This window comes from Biomphalaria glabrata, chromosome 6, assembly GCF_947242115.1.
Source record: "Biomphalaria glabrata chromosome 6, xgBioGlab47.1, whole genome shotgun sequence".
Taxonomy (NCBI): domain Eukaryota; kingdom Metazoa; phylum Mollusca; class Gastropoda; family Planorbidae; genus Biomphalaria; species Biomphalaria glabrata.
Genome location: NC_074716.1, coordinates 28,585,367 through 28,602,880, shown reverse-complemented (window position 1 = coordinate 28,602,880; position 17,514 = coordinate 28,585,367). Strand labels below are relative to the sequence as shown.

General features: G+C 35.6%; 1 protein-coding gene across 1 annotated transcript in view; it reads left to right on the top strand.

Moving 5' to 3' along the window:
• Nucleotides 1-10,419: 10,419 nt before the first annotated feature.
• Nucleotides 10,420-17,514, top strand: part of LOC106068022 (ras-related and estrogen-regulated growth inhibitor-like) — an 88,421-nt gene continuing 81,326 nt past the window's right edge. The window contains exon 1 of the mRNA XM_013227310.2: nt 10,420-11,356. Coding sequence (XP_013082764.1) covers nt 11,290-11,356 — 67 coding nt within the window. The 5' untranslated portion in view covers nt 10,420-11,289. The remainder of the gene's footprint in view (nt 11,357-17,514) is intronic.

The following is a 17,514-nucleotide window of genomic DNA, read 5'->3' as shown; positions in this document are numbered from 1 at the left end:
GTCGAAACAGTTGACATTTGACACATGTCGAAACAGTTGACATTTGACACATGTCGAAACAGTTGACATTTGACACATGTCGAAACAGTTGACATTTGACACATGTCGAAACAGTTGACATTTGACACATGTCGAAACAGTTGACATTTGACACATGTCGAAACAGTTGAATTTGATACATGTCGAAACAGTTGACATTTGAAACATGTCGAAACAGTTGACATTTGACACAAGTCGAAACAGTTGACATTTGACACATGTCGAAATAGTTGACATTTGACACATGTCGAAACAGTTGACATTTGACACATGTCGAAACAGTTGACATTTGACACATGTCGAAACAGTTGACATTTGACACATGTCGAAACAGTTGACATTTGACACATGTCGAAACAGTTGACATTTGACACATGTCGAAACAGTTGACATTTGATACATGTCGAAACAGTTGACATTTGATACATGTCGAAACAGTTGACATTTGATACATGTCGAAACAGTTGACATTTGACACATGTCGAAACAGTTGACATTTGACACATGTCGAAACAGTTGACATTTGACACATGTTGAAACAGTTGACATTTGACACATGTCGAAACAGTTGACATTTGACACATGCCGAAACAGTTGACATTTGACACATGTCGAAACAGTTGACATTTGACACATGTCGAAACAGTTGACATTTGACACATGTCGAAACAGTTGACATTTGACACATGTCGAAACAGCTGACATTTGACACATGTCGAAACAGTTGACATTTGACACATGTCGAAACAGTTGACATTTGATACATGTCGAAACAGTTGACATTTGACACATGTCGAAACAGTTGACATTTGACACATGTCGAAACAGTTGACATTTGACACATGTCGAAACAGTTGACATTTGACACATGTCGAAACAGTTGACATTTGACACATGTCGAAACAGTTGACATTTGACACATGCCGAAACAGTTGACATTTGACACATGTCGAAACAGTTGACATTTGACTCATGTCGAAACAGTTGACATTTGACACATGTCGAAACAGTTGACATTTGACACATGTCGAAACAGCTGACATTTGACACATGTCGAAACAGTTGACATTTGACACATGTCGAAACAGTTGACATTTGACACATGTCGAAACAGTTGACATTTGACACATGTCGAAACAGTTGACATTTGACACATGTCGAAACAGTTGACATTTGACACATGTCGAAACAGTTGACATTTGACACGTGTCGAAACAGTTGACATTTGATACATGTCGAAACAGTTGACATTTGATACATGTCGAAACAGTTGACATTTGATACATGTCGAAACAGTTGACATTTGATACATGTCGAAACAGTTGACATTTGATACATGTCGAAACAGTTGACATTTGACACATGTCGAAACAGTTGACATTTGACACATGTCGAAACAGTTGACATTTGATACATGTCGAAACAGTTGACATTTGATACATGTCGAAACAGTTGACATTTGATACATGTCGAAACAGTTGACATTTGACACATGTCGAAACAGTTGACATTTGACACATGTCGAAACAGTTGACATTTGACACATGTTGAAACAGTTGACATTTGACACATGTCGAAACAGTTGACATTTGACACATGTCGAAACAGTTGACATTTGATATTTCTAGCAAACACCTTTTTTTCGACTTCTAGCAAGCAAATAATAAAAAATCATCAAAAGTTAATCAAAGGAACAAAATCTGTACTTACAAGTATATATTTCAATATTGTAGAAGTTATATTTGTGTAAGCTTTGAACTTGATTATGTTTGAGAGAATAATGTGTTCAATTATCTTAGAGGACGAAATACTTCATATTTGGCAGTATCTGTGAATACTGAAAGATTAATGTCCCTTGCTGGAATTAAACAAAATAATTTAACTTTTTAGTTAATTTTTAAAATGTTTTCATGCCTTGTCTATGTCAACCAATAATTGTACACAGTTTCTAATTGATCCGATAATGAGTGTGGGAGAAATAATGTGTACAAACATTTTAGAAGACAGACAGACAGACAGACCGACAGATAGAGTTTGTTGATACAAGCTGTGTAAAAAAAAAACTACAGATAAGCGCAGTCAAACGAAGCCACATTGTCATAAAATATCACCTGCTGTTTTAAAGTATTATCAGCTGTCTTGAAATATTACCAGCTGTCATATAGTATTGCCAGCTGTCATGAAATATTACCAGGTGTCAAAAAGTTTTACCAGCTGTCATGAAGTAATGCCAGCTTGTCAATTAACTGTACTTTAAAATCATTACTGACCATCGCAGTAGGTAATTAAATAGTAAAGACATGTCTCAATATTTGAGGTGATAAAGCAATAGTGTCAAACATTCCTATAATGAAAGATGTATATATATACTATATATATATATATGTATATAATATATAATTGTCATGGTTTTCATTTTTAAAAGATTATGTTTTATTGGTCGAAAAACTATTACATATTTCTATTCCTGATTGTGACAGCAAACAATCACAAGGGAGACACCTATTGAAAACCAAGACTACAAACTCATGTGCTCATTATTTCCCCTGATTTATGTTTGTCCAAAGAGAAAAACAACAACAAAACTTAGATAATTAGTTTTTTTAAAAAAATCAACAACAAATATTTTCAAAAATGTTTTACATCACATTGTAAACAAAATTATTACGTATGTATCTGAGCTATATATATATATCTAAGCTAGCAATACACATAAGCTATTAATACCATTTTAGGAGATTGAAGTTACTACAAATTTTATTCTCTAGCTAAACCTTCTTTATCTGAACATTGTACTAAAGTTAACTAGAGTCCACTAGACTGTATTCATATGTGTACAAATAAAGTAACCTATATATCAAATATTGCATTCGTTGATAGATGAATCTCTGTGTACACCAAATGTCTCTCATCTATTTCTAGATAAAGGAGAACAGAATATATCATAATTATAATAATAATAATAATTATATCTTTTATCTACTTCCATATGCTTGTAGCATGCTCAGAGCGGTATGGTCCAATCTCATTTGTGGGCCGGTGAAGGGGGGTGGGAATCTGGGAGAAGGTTTTCCGTGCTGCCGCTCAGTAATCACAGCTCTGCTCGAGTATGGTGTCGAGCCTGTAGCTCACTTGATAGGTAACCAATCCAAGCTAAGTTCAAGCGTACTTAGCCTCTCGACCACGCATCCCACATACATATATTCCTTGTAAGAAACAGACAGAAGTTATCTGCTCTTCTCTCGAAATTTTTTAAATACGAGTTTAATTCTATATCTTTGTCTCTGCTTATGGTCATTTTTCTTTTAATAGGAATCAGTCAAACTTTTATTTGTGGCATTTTACGTCTCGAGAGACGATCTTTTCCCTTTGCAACTTCTTGTGTGACTAAAGAGGCCAATCCTTGATACACAGCTGCGATCGCAGGTTGGGCATATATAATCACCAGGCGCCGTTGCATTTTCACCCTTCTTTCTGCTTCTGTTGTGTATGATATCTGAAATCCGTGACCCTTCCTTTATGCTCTCTCTCTATATGGATCTGTCCAGTGCCACCTCTTCCCAGTTGCCAGTGTCGATTTTGAAGAGCTTCATGTCGCGTTTGCATACATCCGTATACAGTTAAAGTGGGCGACCAGCAGCTCCTCTGCCTTCTGTTAGATCGCCATACAGAATGTCTTGTGGAAGTCAACCTACTGGCATTCTACGAACGTGGCCAAGCCAGCCAAGGCGTCTGCTGCTGATAACAGAGCGGATGTCCTGGCATCCTGCTCTATGTAGCACTTCCTCATTGGTTATCTTATCTTGCCACCTTATTTTGAAGATCCGCCTTAGGCATCGGAGGTGGAAGACATTCAGCTTTTTTTCCTGCTATGAGTAGGTTGACCATGTTTCACTTCCGTATAGCAAAGTGCTCATCACACAGGTCCGATAGACTAGGGCTTTTGTATTGTTACTCATCAATATATTGTCCCACTCTCTTTTCTGCAACCGTGACATGGTGCCCATTGCTTTGGCTATCCTGTTGTTTATGTCTTTATCCAGTAGGGCATCGTTAGATATGATGGAGCCAAGGTAACAAAAGTGATCCACAATTTCTACTGGTTGGCCATTAAAGCTTACTTGAGGTGCAGTGTTTGTGTTTTGGACAAGTATCTTAGTCTTGCTTTGACTAATGTTTAAAGCCGAACTTCTGGCAAGCAGCAAACTATCTGCTGCCAAATTTTACAAAGCTTATATTAACTCACCATGTTTTTTTTTATAAAGCTTATATTAACTCACCATGTTTTTTTTTATAAAGCTTATATTAACTCACCATGTTTTTTTTTATAAAGCTTATATTAACTCACCATGTTTTTTTTTTAAAGCTTATATTAACTCACTCTGTTTTTACAAAGCTTATATTAACTCACTATGTTTGTCTGTCTGTCTGTTTGTCTGATGCAAATTTTGAACACGTTTTTACTCCCAGCCCTTTCTCGGCTAAGTTGAAACTTTTGACAATTATTTATTGTACATAACAAAACATGAATCAATTTTTAAACAAAGTACCAAATAGTCATTAATTATTGGTAATTAACTGTTTTGTTTGATATCAAAAAAGGGAAATACATTCTACACAATTAAGAGATATAGTTGTGTGTGTATATATATGGAGTTCTTCCCTTTAGAAAAACTTTTTTTTCAATAGTATTTTTAGAATTTGCTTGTTTTTTTTTTGTTTTTTTTTTCATCTATATGTTTCAGCTTGTCTGTCTGTGTCTAATTGTGTCTTTGAACGTCTGAGTGTGTCTATTTGTTTTTACTGGTTGGCAAGTGAAGCCTTTAAACCAAACCATTAGAGTTTAGTAGTTACAAAGAAAAAAAAACACTACACATTGACTTTGTTCGCAACAAGAGGAAATGGTGTGTGTGTGTGTGTACATCTGTGTGTGTGAGAGAGAGAGAAGAGTAGTAGAGGAGACGTTGTTACCTACTGTGAAAACATGTAATAGGAGAATTATTAGAAAATTTAGAAGTGTGTCTGGCAGAAGACAACCGCTGTGCTGATAATTTGATTCCAGACCTGCAAACAAATAAAAAGAAGTATCTAAAAAAAAAACAACATAATACGTTTAAGTATCAGTTTTTTAGTTCAAGTTTTTACAGTTAAATGTAAACAGAGTTACAAATCGTTATCCCAAGTCGAGGAGAGCGCCATGTACCGCCGACTTCAGTTACACTGATGGCGCTATTGTGTCGGCATATGTAAAAAATCTAATGGAGCCATGCTGGCAGTCACACCATTAGTTTGATAAATACAAACTGAACACAAGAAGTCATCATGTAGTCCATTTGTCTCAGGTAAGATGGTAATGGGGGGGGGGGGGGCGGAGGCCTAGTGGTAAAACGCTTGGCCTCCGAACCTGGGGTCCTGGGTTCGAATCTCGATGAAGACTGGTATTTTGAATTTCTGGATTTTTTAGGACTTTTTTTTTACATAGTTGGCAACACGGCAGTTCAATTGAGCGTCCTTGACTCTCCAGTAAATGTATACTGTCACATGCTGACATTGTTGAGTTTATCATGAGACTCTCCAGTAAATGTATACTGTCACATGCTGACATTGTTGAGTTTATCGTGAGACTCTCCAGTAAATGTATACTGTCACATGCTGACATTGTTGAGTTTATCATGAGACTCTCCAGTAAATGTATACTGTCACATGCTGACGTTGTTGAGTTTATCATGAGACTCTCCAGTAAATGTATACTGTGACATGTTGACATTGTTGAGTTTATCGTGAGACTCTCCAGTAAATGTATACTGTCACATGCTGACGTTGTTGAGTTTATCATGAGACTCTCCAGTAAATGTATACTGTGACATGTTGACATTGTTGAGTTTATCGTGAGACTCTCCAGTAAATGTATACTGTCACATGCTGACGTTGTTGAGTTTATCATGAGACTCTCCAGTAAATGTATACTGTCACATGTTGACATTGTTGAGTTTATCGTGAGACTCTCCAGTAAATGTATACTGTCACATGCTGACGTTGTTGAGTTTATCATGAGACTCTCCAGTAAATGTATACTGTCACATGCTGACATTGTTGAGTTTATCGTGAGACTTTCCAGTAAATGTATACTGTCACATGCTGACATTGTTGAGTTCATCGTGAGACTCTCCAGTAAATGTATACTGTCACATGCTGACGTTGTTGAGTTTATCATGAGACTCTCCAGTAAATGTATACTGTCACATGTTGACATTGTTGAGTTTATCGTGAGACTCTCCAGTAAATGTATACTGTCACATGTTGACATTGTTGAGTTTATCGTGAGACTTTCCAGTAAATGTATACTGTCACATACTGACATTGTTGAGTTCATCGTGAGACTCTCCAGTAAATGTATACTGTCACATGCTGACTTGAGAAAGTACAGATAGGCAAACTCTGAACTTTGTTGACTTATGTTGACAAACATAAATTAAAGCTAGTACTTTCTAGAAGTGGAAGTATTTTTGTTGTTTTTTGTGAGTCCTTTCCTTCGTTCTACTTAGAGACTGAGGCGCCAACTTCATGGCTCGTCATTGTCATTGTTAATATCGACAAATTGTAAGGTCTATCTATTTGCTATTATTTTACACATATTGTCTTTGACTAAACGCTATTCACATATATTGGCTACATTTAATATTTACCTTCTGCCTCACGTTTAGCTAGATTTAGCTATATATGGCTCTAATTTGGAGATGCATCCTAACTAAATCAGCCATTCGGCCAATGGGCAGACTGGGATCTATAGCTTTGGTCGGCAGCCAGTCTAGGAGACGGAAATTCCGATATAAAACCTACGTCTATCTGTTGTTAACAGCCGTCTCAGACTTCTGTGCCACTGTGGAGTGCATTTAGTTTAAAGAGTGGTATGGTCTGCGCGAGCCAATTATCACTTTAAAAATTCCTTGGCAGGCTGGAGGAAATACAGTAATTTATATATTTAGCCCACAAATGACTAGTCGCAACAGAGTCGATAAAAGGATATGCCAAAAGCAGACTTTTTTGATGAGTTAAAAGGTGGTCGACGTAACAGAGGTACCCCACGGAAACGCTTTAAAGATTTGCTTGTCTTAGCTGACATAGAAGAGAGCACCTGGTTGCATGCAAAACTCAGAACGAGACTGCTGGAGTTCACTAACAAAGGCCTCGGGATACAAATTTGAGACCAAAAGAAAATCCGCTGCCGAGGCAGACTCAGACGGCGAAAAGAAAATCTTAATCGACCACTGGAGGACAATGCCCTGGTTGTGGCAAAATTTGTAGGTTACAGCTGCGTAACCACGAGAAATACTGCATTCTTTATTAGTCTTTAAACTCGAAGACAAGCCTTATTATTATTATTATTATGAAGGTAAAACAAATTAGCATGTTACGTCATATCACGTGTCTTCAAATGTCGAGGAAGTACCAGACGTGAAATAGTGTATTATGAGATGTGAGAATGGAGCGCGGTGGCTACGTGCTATAGCGCTTGACTTCCAAAACGAGGGGTTCCAGTTCGAACCCTGATAAGGATAGGATTTTTAATTTCGGGATCCTTAGCTGAGTTAACCCAGCTCTAATTGGCACCTGACATTAATCGGGGAAAAATAAAGGTGGTTGGTCGTTGTGCTAGCCACATGACACCTTCGATAACCCAGGACCATATTTATATCGTCTGCAAGGATATTTTTTTAATGCCTCTATTCAGCTCGTAATTTCGGGTAAACAAAAACCTTTAGCTTGGAAACCTCTGGGTGGCCATAACCTAAACACGGATCTCGAAAGCGGTTCTAACGATTTTCCCAAAAAGTACTATATATCGTTATGGAAAAAAATATATTATCTCACAGGCGACATTGGGAAAGCTCTAGTAAAAAAAAATAATTTAAATTTCACTGGAGAACAAGAAAATATTTTTCTGGAACGGACTCTACGTCTATGGGTATTACCGCCTGCAGGCATTATATTATTTAAGAGTTACAGACCAATATATATTGGTATGCAAAAAGTACATATATAATTACAGCGCTTTATTATTTTCCATTTCAGAATCTAGGACTATGCCCCTTGCCCCTTACCAATAAAATAGGAAAGTTTTCAGACATATTGGTCTAGGACTCAAGGTACATAGGAGGTGCGGTGGCTGAGGGATTAAGCGTTTGGCTTCCGAACCTGGAGACCCAGGTTCGAATTTCAGGGAAGACTGGGATTTTTAGGGCGCCATTGAGTCCACCCAGCACCAATAGATGGCTGACGTTAGTTAGGGAAAGTAAAGGCGGTTGGTCGTTGCGCTGGCCACATGACATCCTGCTCGTTAACAGTTGGCCAAAGAAACAGATGACATTGACACCATCTGCCCCATAGATATCCGGATCTAAAATGGGAACTTTACTTTTCTTTTTACTTTAGGTACAAGTATTTCAGACATATTGGTCTAAGTATATGTACTACCGACATACTAGTCTAAGTATATGTATTACAGACATACCAGTCTAGGTATATGTATTACAGACATACTAGTCTAAGTATATGTACTACCGACATACTAGTCTAGGATATGTACTACAGACATACTAGTCTAGATATATGTATTACAGACATACTAGTCTAGGTATATGTATTTTAGACAGACTAGTCTAGGTACATGTATTATAGACATACTAGTCTAGGTACATGTATTACAGACATACTAGTCTAGGTATATGTACTACAGACATACTAGTCTAGGTATATGTATTACAGACAGACTAGTCTAGGTATATGTATTTTAGACAGACTAGTCTAGGTACATGTATTACAGACATACTAGTCTAGATATATGTACTACAGACATTCTAGTCTAGGTATATGTATTTTAGACAGACTAGTCTAGGTATATGTATTACAGACATACTAGTCTAGGTATATGTATTACAGACAGACTAGTCTAGGTATATGTATTACAGACAGACTAGTCTAGGTATATGTATTACAGACAGACTAGTCTAGGTATATGTATTACAGACAGACTAGTCTAGGTATATGTATTACAGACAAACTAGTCTAGGTATATGTATTACAGACAGACTAGTCTAGGTATATGTATTACAGACATACTAGTCTAGGTATATGTATTACAGACAGACTAGTCTAGGTATATGTATTTTAGACAGACTAGTCTAGGTACATGTATTACAGACATACTAGTCTAGATATATGTACTACAGACATTCTAGTCTAGGTATATGTATTTTAGACAGACTAGTCTAGGTATATGTATTACAGACAGACTAGTCTAGGTATATGTATTACAGACATACTAGTCTAGGTATATGTACTACAGACATACTAGTCTAGGTATATGTATTTTAGACAGACTAGTCTAGGTATATGTACTACAGACATACTAGTCTAGGTATATGTACTACAGACATACTAGTCTAGGTATATGTATTTTAGACAGACTAGTCTAGGTATATGTACTACAGACATACTAGTCTAGGTATATGTACTACAGACATTCTAGTCTAGGTATATGTATTTTAGACAGACTAGTCTAGGTATATGTATTACAGACAGACTAGTCTAGGTATATGTATTACAGACATACTAGTCTAGATATATGTACTACAGACATTCTAGTCTAGGTATATGTATTTTAGACAGACTAGCCTAGGTATATGTATTTTAGACAGACTAGTCTAGGTATATGTATTACAGACAGACTAGTCTAGGTATATGTATTACAGACATACTAGTCTAGATATATGTACTACAGACATTCTAGTCTAGGTATATGTATTTTAGACATACTAGTCTAGGTATATGTATTACAGACAGACTAGTCTAGGTATATGTATTACAGACAGACTAGTCTAGGTATATGTATTACAGACATACTAGTCTAGGTATATGTACTACAGACATACTAGTCTAGGTATATGTATTTTTGACAGACTAGTCTAGGTATATGTACTACAGACATACTAGTCTAGGTATATGTACTACAGACATACTAGTCTAGGTATATGTACTACAGACATACTAGTCTAGGTATATGTATTTCAGACATACTAGTCTATGTATTTTAGACATACTAGTCTAAGTATATGTACTACCTATCATAACGAATATAACACGTATTGCTATACTGAAATAAAAGTGGCACCTCTAAATCTATTTTTTTAAAAAATTACGTCGTCTGCTCCGGCCTGCTTCCTCCCGCTCACTCTCTGGTACTGCTTATTTTTTTGCTATTTTGTCGTCTGAGATTTCGTTTTCCATTCTCCGCTCCCCCTCCCCTCCCCCTCCCCTCTCCATATCACGTTTTTTTTTTAAATTATTATTCAAGCTTTTAGAAGGGGAAAAAGAGGTAGTGACTGCATTTTGCCTGTAAAATACATTTATTCTTTCTTCAAGTCTGCTGGTGAACTTGTGCGTGTCTCTGTCTTCACTTCTTTGTGTGAACTTCGAACATTTTTCTGTTTAGCTGCCTAGGTGTTATTTAATATTAGGCGCCCCGCTTCTTATTTAGTTATTATAACTTTGTATGTGAATTTTGTTTGGAAAGTATTACATTCCTATACTAACTACTGTGCACTTGTTCAACTGATGTAATACATGGATGCATATATTTGATGACTTCTGGATAAGTTTTATTAGTTTCATTTATACAAATGCAATAACAACTTTCTCTGTTTATAATTCCACATTCTTTACTTTGGCACAACTCGGAATGTAGGGAAATTGTCGAATCCAATTTTTTAAATTCACAAATCAATTCTTTTAGAAGTATCTTTTGTGAGTTTGGAAACGAACTGAATCACTGGTTGTAATTCATTGGAAATTCCAATTTGAAATTTAATATGTATAGAAAGATGCTAGTATAGTGGATGCAGCTAGACTATCTCTTCTTAGAGTACATCGAGTCGTCTGCTGAAATCCTAGCAGATAAAATGCACACATGAATTTTTACGGCAGGAGAGTAGAAACCGATTCGCAATAATCTCGACTGCACTCGACGTAATAAAACAATGACGTCCGCTCTTCAACTCGCCTGCTCGGGTGTATGAAGACTAGATCCAGCGGGCTCACGTTACACCGGCCATACAGTGCGCGGGAAATCTTGGACTAAGAGAAAAGAATCGAATACTCCGCATCTAGAATTTGAGCGTCGCTGGATACGGATTGACCTCCCATTGTTGATTATTGTTATTATATCTGACATTTGTTGTGGACTATATCAGCATGTCACAAAGAAGGTTTACAAATGCCAAAATAGTCATTCTGGGCGGTTCGGCCGTCGGGAAAACAGGTTTGTTTTACTTTTACTTCATACCTTAAAGTGTTTCGGGGAAAAGACGCTATTAGTTTTGTGTGAAATGTATGTCCGTCTGTCCGTCCGTCCCGTTTAGATCTCGTAAACTAGAAAAGATATTGAAAATCCGACATAATAATATTTTAGTTCATTCAAAGTTCTGATGCAACGGCTACTTTTTTCTTTTCTAAAAGCGAAAAATCTAATTTTTGAAAACACTTACGCAAGCAGTTTTTTTTCATAAAAATACACCACTTTTACAACTATTCAATATTTATAGCAACAAACACTGGAGGCTCTCTAGTAGGGGAGGCCATCATTTGCAATATTTTATAACACATTTATGCAAACGGTTTTTGATTTTTTGTCAAAATTAATTATTTTTTTTTTTACATTTGCATTGCTAAATTAAGTAAGTTCTTTGATAATAACTACTACATTTAAAAAGAAAATCTATTTAGTATACATACAATTTGGACATAATTTGAAACAACAATTAATAAGTAAATTCTCACATCAGCACGTGGACTATCGTATGGTTCCGTAGTTATAAAACACTGAACTAAAGGACATTTTTAATTTTTAGTTTACGAAATATTTATCTTGGTTAGCTGGGGCACCACACACGATCTGTCAACCTTCTTTCTCCATTCTTCTCTGTCATTTGCCCTTGACAGAATTTCATTCTGATGTTCTTTCTGAAAATATTGATACCTGCCTTTTTACCTGCCTGGGTGGACCACTTCGGGGGACGATTTTGAGTTTGTGTTTCCACACAAAATGTCTTTATAACCTTGTTTTTTACTCAGTTTGTAATCTTCACCCAATTTAATGACAGTCGTATGAAAAATGTGACGTCTAGAAAACATTTTTGTTTCTTAAGATTTTGAAAGAGACAGTACTGTGAGCTAGTGCCTCGTAGACTAATACAATATAGTACAAGACTGAAAGAGACTATTGAAACAAGTACATTAAAGTCTAAAAATAAAACAATGGTTAATAATTATCATTATATTTAAGTTATATCTATCTATCTATCTATCTATCTATCTATCTATCTATCTATCTATCTATCTATCTATCTATCTATCTATCTATCTATCTATCTATCTATCTATCTATCTATCTATCTATCTATCTATCTCTATCTCTCTCTCTCTCTCTCTCTCTCTCTATATATATATATATATATATATATATATATATATATATATATATATATATATATATATCATGGGCGTAGCCAGGAGGCAGGGTTTGGGGTTCAAACGCCTCCAAAATGAATATTGAGTATTTGTTGTGGTGTTTTATTGAGTAATTGGAGATGTGTTTGATTGAGAATATATCTTTCTGTTTACGTTATTGTGAATGTCTTGTCCTCTGCTATTTGTGTGTCAGATTGTTGGTCGCAGCTGTCTTTAAGTACTCCCGAGAATTATTGCACTCGTCTCCGCTCGATGATAATGCCTTACTATAATCTGATGTTGTCTCGTTGTGTTCAAATAGCTCTAATTGATAACACAAAAATAACAACGTCAGTAGGGAACAATAACAAAGAATAATATACTATCAACAAAAACAAAAAACAAAACAAAAAAAAAACAACTATATTTGTTTAAAACTTCGGCCCATCAATGTTCGCCATATTTCACTTTGGCCTGTTTGTTATTTGTTTGGCAATTGTTACTTCCTGGTTTATTTCTGTGCTAAATTTACGAATACAACTTCTTACAATTGTATAGTATGACTTTAATTACAGCATCTTTGTGTGACATAATGTATAGAGTTAGCCTAAAAAGCTATTGTAAAATGCATACATATTTTAAGGCACTCAGCTCAATAGATGATGTTGTATTTTGTTTATAAATATTCTAGTAACTGTCTGTCTGACAGGATTCTTTTACACTTTTATTGCCCCATCAATTTCGATTCTTGAATCAAGATGAAATTTTGAACAATTATTTATTGTCGATACCAACACATGAATCAATAAAAAATTAACCAATTAGTTAATTGATAAGTGGTAATAAATTATTTTTTTGAAAAGGGAAATAAATATTGCATATTGAGGAAACAATTATGTAATTTAGAGATTTTTTTTCCTTCCAAAATTAGAATCTTTAATGAATGTATCTATGACTTCTGTTTTCTTATAAATATTATATAAACAGACAAACCAAAAGGCGGCAATTCATATAGTTCTGCTTTAGCTTAAGATTCAAATAGAATACATCTTCCAATGAACTAAATTGAACTTATACTAATATTTGTAACTGTTTTCTCTATATAGAACCATCCAAAGACATGGACGGCGTATGTTTGTGGTGTAATAAGGCATTATACATAATTTATTTTATTAAGCTCGTTTATTATTAGTTTTGGTACAGTCTGCGACTAAGGTAAAGATTCTATAAACTTCTTAGAATATACTAAAAACCAACACCAGCAGCAATGATAGTCATATGTCAGAGACTCAGAGTTATCAGATTGTCAGAGCAGGCTCTCCGAGTTGACACGTTTATCATAAGAGATAAGAATCAGTGATGAGAATGGCTGCTCACTGGATGGACGTGTTGATTGATAAGGCAAGATGAAAAAAAAACTAGAAAGACGCAAAATGTAAAAGATATAACCGTGTGTCTTAGTATTAGTGAGTACTTTACATATACAAGAGAACTCGCTTATGTATAGTAGTTTTTTATTTACATCAGATATATGACAACAGAATGAATTATTCTACTTTATATTTACACTTCTTGTGCACCTGGAAATGCACGCTACGAGAAATTGTGCACACATTATGCGCTATATGGTTTACAACATACATGAGTTAAAGTTATTGATTAACATGCATCACTAGTAAGACCTAGGGACTCGCGTAGGATGTAATCTTTTTTTCTTTTTTTTTTTATTTGAAGTCTGTATTTTATAAGATAAGATGAATGTCAGAATTCCGGTGAGAACTCCACATGAACTGTTTACGTGAGACAGTTGTATGCACGTACACCTCGTCTATATTGTAATATTTTGTGTATATTTTGTGTAATATTTTGTGGCTTATACGCAACACCTATTGCGACTTGTCGACTTTTGTAAGTTTGTTGTGCTGTACGAGAGGACAAACAAGTATATAGATTCTAAAATTCTAGAACAATAGATCTATTCCACTTAAGTTATTAACATAAATCTACTAATCTCATCTATTATAAGTTGCTCTAGATCTATAATATTACCAACGCATTCATACAGGCTGTATTAGATTTTAATATATAGATCTAAATATATTAATGTAGAGATGTAATTTAGATCTATACGGTGTTACCGAATATCGTTACACAAGAAACGAACCTTGTTTTTTTTTTCTAAATTTTGATACTTGGTGTGTAATTGTAAAACTGTAACTCCCTAGATAAATCTGAAATAGAGAGCTAATACCTATATTTATTGTAGTGTATATAGTTTTGTGGTTTTATATTATACAACTTTCGTAATTTCTTTTAAACAAACTGATTTTTGTAATTTATTTTACTAAAAATTTGAGATTTGACCTATTTGCGTCTGACATATATATATAATTGTTAGGCTTACGTCCATTACCATATCCCATTGAATTAAACAAAAAATATTTATGATTAAAAAATGTGAAACATTTGAACTTTAATTTTCAAAAACATATGCTGAGAAAGAGACGAGAAATCAAGAAATCTTCGCCAAATCAATATGTAACTTTAATTGAACTTTTAGTTAGATGTAGATTTAATTTCCTTAAAAAATGCATTCTCATACTTCAGTTATATAGTGTACACACACACACACTGATACAGCTGACCAACCTTTGTTATGAGCGATTCATTTGTCCTTTAATAGCTCATGTCTGATAGATTGACCAAGAAAATGGAAAGTTTTTATTTGAAGCACAAGGACATGGAATAGAAGCCAACAGGGAGAAGTATATTTAGACTGCATGCGATTTACTTTAGTGTGTTGGAATGACCAAGTATGTTCTTAAACATGTTGAAGTTCAGTGGCGTAGCTAGGGTGGGGGAGGAGGGGTCCTAAGTAGAGAGGGGCTACCAAAATGAGTGCTTTTTTATATTAAATGTTACGTATAGTGCAGGGGCCCCCCAAAAAGGTCAAGTCCCCGGGCCCCCAAATGATGGGAAATTCCTAAGTACGGCCCTTTTAAAGTAGATACGAAATTTAAACTCAAAGACTTTATAAAAGACTGAATGTGATATAAAGTTCTATCTGGACTAAACATTCTGAACAAAGTAGCTCATGAAGGATGTCATAGCTTCAATTCATTTGTAGAAGTTGTCACTTTCACTTTGAAGAACAAAAGAAGTAAATACATTTGAAAACTTCATGCATAGTGTCTATGTTATTTGCGCTTCTTGAAGCACTCGAGAGGTCCTACTTTATCTCTATCTCTTTCCCTCTCATCTCTCTCTCCCTCTCATTCTCTCTCTCTCTCTCAGCCTCTCTCTCTCTCTCAGTCCTCTCTTTCTCCCAGTCTCTCTCTCTCCCTCATTCCCGCTTCCTATATATTCCTCTCTTTCACTCTATTTTTGTTTTATTTCTCCCTAATTCTACTATTGCCAATGAACGTGGCACATTTCTGACCTAAGATTATGGACTAAGTGTTTTTTTCCGTCCATTGTAGACAAGCCATTTGAACGTCATGCTACTAGCTTAATGTATGTTTTTAACAATTTGTTAATAGAGTAATTAATCTTGATGACCAGTTAGTCATTACACTTAAAAGCTGTGCACGAAAAAGGTTTAACCAAAATATCGACACGATGTCAGCACGTCATCATTCAGCCGACATGTTTATGGGTGTTATTTGTTGTTATTCTACTGGCTGGATATACATGTTACATATAATCTACTAGCGTGGGAGAAATCATTGTTTAGCGGGTATTGCAAAAGGATGTAGTTACGTCCTGACCCAAGTTATGACATAAACACGTTTGTTTGCACGCTGACATGGAAAGTCAGGTCCACGTGACTGTGAAGTGAACCAAAGAGAGCACGTCTATCTGATTGTCTGAAAGCTTCACCAGAACATGTTTGATTGTTACTTTGTTGCTATGTTGATATTACAACAGGCAGCCAACGTTTGATGAATTAGCCAAAAGAAAATGACAATCAAATTTCGCTTTTGGAATTGATTATGATAGGGTTTACACATGTACATGTAGCACAGACAGATGTCTGCTACTTAATCATCATAAAAGAATGTTTTGCAATAATTGTATTCCTCTCACTGTAATATCTAGATAAATCTAACTTTTAATTTAATACTGCATCTAAGCATACTTCAATATTCCCACACACTAGCCTAAAAGAAAGAAATCTATCCAAAACACTCCTGGATAGGCAGCACAAGTTATAGCCTAGGGTCAACACATTCTGGGTTCGAGGAGTACAAATAAAAATAACATGGGAGTAGCCATTGGGGAACTGATAATGGGGCCCCAAAACTGAAATACTTTAGGGCCTTATCAATTGAAGTCCGGTCCTGCTTCCAAATATATTACTTCATACACTTCATCCGAGTATAAGCCATTTTCGGGTCTTTGTAAGAAATACACTCTACTCAGTAATACCCTTTGTTCCCTGATTACCTATTGTTGATGATCAAAGTTATTTGATCTATATTTTATTTATCGTTTTAAATAAGCCATTAACTAAGGACGCCCAAGGGACGCCATCCTGATCATTAGAGGAAGTTCTCCACCAAGGAGTTGTTATTTCATTTTCATTTTGCCTTGCACTCTAGCAACAGATCTGTAGAAATCAGTTGATGTGACATTGTGTGCTGTCTCTCGGCAGTAACTAGTGCAAACAAGATATATCTTTCCCGTATCTTCCAAGACCATCTTGTAATGTACAGCACTACTTGAACTGAGGCTATTCTTTTTTCACCACCATCTAACGTGAAACATTTGCAGCAAGGATGACTTGTACTATTGTACGGCTTCGTTGTTCTTTTGCAACGACCTAGTTTTTCTCTTTTTATGCTTCACGTCAAGGTGCATCTCAAGTCTGTCTGTTGGGAGATAAATCTTTAATGGAGCTGCAATCAGGGCACGCGCTGCACGTGTCGGGGAGATAAATGCAAACCTTCAGAACAACTACGAGCAACTGTT